The following is a 5,168-nucleotide window of genomic DNA, read 5'->3' on the forward strand; positions in this document are numbered from 1 at the left end:
ATTCACCAGCCTGACAGAGTCTGGAGAGGTGATAGAATATCAAATACAGAGACAAAAAAGGTACCAAACACCAAATAAAACAAATGATTCAAACTGGACTCAGCACAGTTCCAAAATAAGTTCATAATTAACAGCAAAACATATCCTTACATCTGCACAGAAATCCCATTTACATTTATACCATGATCTGGGGAGTACTCGATTCTGAATGGCTGCAGGGTATCTAAAAAAAAATGTTATAGGACACCTACAAGAGGAGTCCTATAACGATTGTAAAACATTTGTTTTTCAATGATTTAAAAATATTACTTGGCAAGTGACCAGGGTGTCAGCGGGTTAATGCCCTTAGGTGTCCATTGTCAGGTATTTATGAAATTCGGCGGAGGTAACCGTCCTCCCAATCGTCCATTACCTGACAATGAACACTTTGTTGGGCATTAACTGTTTCTTAATACACTCAATTTATTTCCATTTTTGAACACTTTACACTTCTTTTTAAACAATAATACGGTTTAATCATCTGAAGTTTTCTCTATTCTATTCCTTTTGGCTATGTACTCCACAATATTTTCTCTCCATACAGACAAGTTTAAAAGAGTTCACTATTTCTTGTTTGTCTGTAAACCAGAATAAAAATCTAGAAAATGAACCCTAAAATCTAAAAGAGATAAGGGCGGGACTCTCCTTTTAAGAAGGGTGAAGGAAGCCACGTGGGAGTTTGGATACTGTCAGGTCCCGAAGGAGTCCTTTCAGGCTGGTTGCTGGTTTGCCCAGGGGACAGACAGGTATGTTTCATATAAACAGATATGTATATTTATTTATGCATTCAGCTTTTAATATCCTAAGGGAGCAGCTCATCAGACTCCATTATGGCTGATGGAGACAGTCTGCTGCCATTCTAGCTAGTGCAGGTGTGTGTCAACCTGATTACATTACTTCCTTGATGTCACTGATGGGCTAGTCAGGATGAACAACAGTTCATTTTTAGGATAAAGGCTGACATCTGGCATGTGATTTTAGGCCCCAGCCGCTCTCTGTGTGTTGCCATTCTCAAAATGTCTTTGCTAGGGGAAACATGAAACTTTGAGCTAGCAAACCTGCAGCTAACTACTACTAGCCCACTGTATTTAGACACTCACTTGGAGGGCGACCAACCACAGTTTTGCCCAGCAGGACGCATAGTATATCATAGCCCTGCTTCTTCTTTAAGTCATACCTGGCTGCCTTCAATACAAAATAATATGACTAAGAAAACAAACTGAGCCTGTCACATTAACTTGTGACAGGCTGAAAATGGCAAGTTTAAAAAAAAAATTTGATCTGCAACAAGGCAGGCCTGCTTTATTCTTTTGGGGAATAATTGCAAAGATTTGCAAAGACTATGTTTACAGCATTTGCTAACTGGGATAATTTGCGATCATTTAGGGGGATTGCTGTCATAAGTAATGTTACTGATGGGCTTACCTGAGCAGGTGAGATCCAGGAGGTAGTAAGAGAAAGATGATGTTGCACACTCACTCAGAGCAGATCCTGACTCTACACAGTAAGACCTGATGTCCCACACAGATCTGTATGAGAAATCTTTTCTCTGTTCTACAGAAACAGCAGAGCCGCAGTCCAACTCTCTGCAGGCAACAGCTGCTGTCCTCAGGGTCCAGACAGAGTCCAAGTCATTCACTGGCCTCCATTCTTCATGATGTTTCAGCTGCAGTGTTCCTGTGCAGCGACCTCCCTCCAACCTGACAGACTCTGAACAGAAAGAAGAAAGTCATCGGTAAAATCGGCTGAGTCTGCCAAAATGATTCTTAATTTTTTTCTCTATTTACCTTCTGAGTTGTGTTTTCCTTCAGTCTGGAGTTCTGAGAAGAAAGTCAGAAGGTAAACATGTATAAAGCAGCACATTTGGATCACAGCTGTGGACAGAACAAACTTTCACAGGTTGTTCTGTAGAGAATCTTCTAGCGGCTCAAAAACACCTCAGTAAACTACTGTTTGGGAAGAATGTAAAGCCCTTGCAAAGTGGAAAAATGCAAGTGTTTATTTCCTATGTTAATTTTTCATTTATCTCTTGTCATATGGCAAATATATGTTAAAAATAAAACTAAAAAACACTGTTGTCATCCTGTGAAATGGTTTCAAATGTCCAATTACATCATCCTGCACTCGAGGGCGTTTACTAAATTAATGTCCAATTAAAATGTATATTAGTTTTTATGTCCCTCGACCATGACTACAAATCCTGCCTGATCTGGGTCAACAGCGAGCTAGCTAACAACAGCAGTGACAGAGGTTGTGACAGCGTTGAAACGCGCACACACACACACACACACACACACACACACATTTACGTTATACCATTCACACACTGTTGCGGCTGCTGACAATGTGGCTGAGCTCTAAGTCAATCATGGGAGACTTTGCTGATTTTCCCGGCTCTGTGCCAACGTAGCACGGCATGCTACATGCAGATGAACGGAGCTACAGCTAGATGACAAGGACCAGGTGAATGGGTGAGCAGGCAGAATGGGGGGAAGCACAGTTATTCTGCATGTACAGCCGGCTCTGCTGTCACTATGTTCATCCACTTGTCAATCCAATCATCTGAAGTTTGCTAAAGTGTGTTTCCATCCCACAACTTTAAAGCGAATAAAAACCTGAGCTTAATGACGTCACATGTTGTTTTGTGGTCAAATTGGTATAAGGAATAGATTTGAGACATTTTAAGGTGTCCATTTATTTTCACACTGAATCGCACAACATTGAAGCTAATATTTGCTAACAAAGTTTGCTAGCCAAAATGGATTGTGGTGTCCACCTATAAATGATTATTACCGTAAGTTGTAATAGTGCTTATGTGCCGGCTGATAGCGACATGTCAAGCTATAATAAGACAAGCATGACGCTATCAAAACAATATGGCTTGATACAGAGCCGTTTGAAAATCAGCAAAGTTTTTCCTTTCATCTTTTATCATTCAGATTTATCAGAAACAAAAACGGCACCCTGCACACCACATCCCCCGAGTCATCAAGAAGAAGGGAAGCATGTAGGTGTATCACGCCCAGAGGGGGGCCAGGTGTAGGACAACTGACACACATCTGTGTTAATCATATCCACAAGACAGAACCGTATGAACAGACATGTTGGATGGAATAAAAAGAGCACTGATTGGAAAGTTTGATTTATCTTCTGATTGGATGGTTAGCGGGCAACGTGCTAATTGGCTTGTCCGCTCAGGCCTAGTCTCACTTTGCCAGAACATCCACATGCTGCGGAGCGGAGGACGGTCTGGCCACTCCACATAGCCTTGCGGGATGGGAGAAAAATGTGTTTGTTTATACCAATGTGCTGAAATGTTTGGGGAGGAGCTGCCCAGCAACAGGCTGTATTTGTAGCATTGATGATGTCATCATTGACATCGCCTGTCAGAAGTCAGAACCAAGGAAGGGGGGTGTCTTGTATAGTGATTAGTCATGTTTGCTTTATGCATTTGAGGGGAAACTGGGGGGAGGTAGCATACCTCAGAAAAGTGTTCTTCTAGAGAAGATAATATCTACTTTAACTTCCGGGGGTGCGGCTCTGTAGCGACCAGGGGCCTGTTGCACGAAACTAGGATAAGGGATTAAGCCGGGATATTCAAGTTATCCTGGATGAATTTAGCTTGGACTTGGTTGCACGAAACCAGATTGAATTAAGCCCAGCCAAGTTACCATGGAGATTTATTCTTTGCGGCTAGCCTGGTCCAGAGCAGGCTAACAGCCAGGCTAAGATTAATCCTGGAGTCTCATGTGTCAAATCAGCTGCGGCTCTGATCCGAAATAAACGTGTTTAACAGTTATTGCGTTGTCTTCTGCATGTGTTCTGCTTTATTTTATTAACATGCATTAGCCTACTTTCACTTTTGTTTTCGCGAGTTTGATTTAAACCCTACTACAGTTGTTTAGATGTTAGAAATGGTTGCACTGGCACCCTGATGCGGAGTGGGACTTTTCCCGGTGGGACGGTACTGTCGAGGCTGCCTGGCGTGCGGCCGCTGCGCGTGGCCGGTGGCCGCCGCTGCCCGGTGCTGCTGCCCGTTGCCGCCGCTGCCGCGGTGCTGCTGCCCGGTGGCCGCCGCTGCCCGGTGGCTGCTGCCCGGTGCCCGGTGGCCGGTGGCTATTGCCTGCCAGCAGACCTGCGAGTTGTGTCAGTGTCCACTCTCTCTGTAAAAGTAGAGATGAGCAGCGCAGCGTCCGTGGTCTCAGCTTCAGGTTCATACAGGACGCGCTCCGGAGATTAAGTGTGACGATATTAATGTAGCGATATTCCAGATGATAATAATGGCAGACTGGTCAGAGACCAATACATTCATGATTTCATTTTCTTGTTGCTTGTCCTTCTCTAATGAAGGACAGTTTGTGTTACTCCTTAATAAGTGGGCCTATTGTTTTTTGTTATAGCTTACATTAGTTTCATAACCTTCCTAATAAGTCTCACATCACCGGACTAAGAACGTGGCCTATATACAGCACGTATGTAGTGGAGTTATCATTCATCACACCGGGAACACCACAATGCTTCTTCATCTTTTTATTTTGGTGCGGTCACTTGTCAGAAGAATAAAAAAACATGAATATTGTTTTACATATGCTCACAGCGTGTATTGAAGTCATTTACTTTTTTTTCTAGTTGTGGTCCCTTTCTGATTGTTCTGTATGAACATTAATTGTACAAAGAATTAGATATAGCTTATAGAGATTTGTGCATGGTTGTAAAACATGTTCTCACGTTGTGAATAAGGGTTTGAAATTCCGTAGTGTCCGTAGGGTCCATTTCCCGAGGAACATTAATTCCCTCTGCTCTCTTTTGAGGCAAAGTAGATATTTTTAAACCCCCACACATTCAGTAGGGTCCGCTATGTTGGGCTTTTTTTCTCCGTTTGATAAGAGCCGTATTTCCCTTTTTCCATATTCTTCCCTCCTCGTTATTTTCCATTAGAAGCTGCTGCTCATTGGGTGAAACATTTGGCGCATGCGTCTTCTCATCTCTGCATCAGTAAATCTGTGATCAATACCGTAGTCTATTTGAGAAAGCCGTGAACGTGCACTTATCCTGGCTATCTCCACCTGGCCATCCTGGCTCAGCAAACGTGCAACCGATTAAGCCGCGATGAGCAGGTCACACTAAGT

At 43.1% G+C, this 5,168-nt stretch overlaps 1 protein-coding gene and 1 long non-coding RNA gene across 2 annotated transcripts in view; one reads left to right on the plus strand and one right to left on the minus strand.

The window, feature by feature from the left end:
• LOC116695664 (uncharacterized) overlaps nt 1–5,168 on the plus strand; it is an 813,105-nt gene that overhangs the window by 325,689 nt on the left and 482,248 nt on the right. The window lies entirely within an intron of this gene.
• LOC116695625 (CD5 antigen-like) overlaps nt 1–5,168 on the minus strand; it is a 13,938-nt gene that overhangs the window by 6,382 nt on the left and 2,388 nt on the right. Inside the window, exons 2-3 of the mRNA XM_032526032.1 lie at nt 1,827–1,859; nt 1,465–1,749 (exon numbers count right to left, since the gene is read on the minus strand). Of these exons, the coding sequence (XP_032381923.1) occupies nt 1,465–1,749; nt 1,827–1,859 (318 nt within the window). The remainder of the gene's footprint in view (nt 1–1,464; nt 1,750–1,826; nt 1,860–5,168) is intronic.

Source organism: Etheostoma spectabile, chromosome 9 (assembly GCF_008692095.1).
Source record: "Etheostoma spectabile isolate EspeVRDwgs_2016 chromosome 9, UIUC_Espe_1.0, whole genome shotgun sequence".
NCBI classification, from domain to species: Eukaryota; Metazoa; Chordata; class Actinopteri; order Perciformes; family Percidae; genus Etheostoma; species Etheostoma spectabile.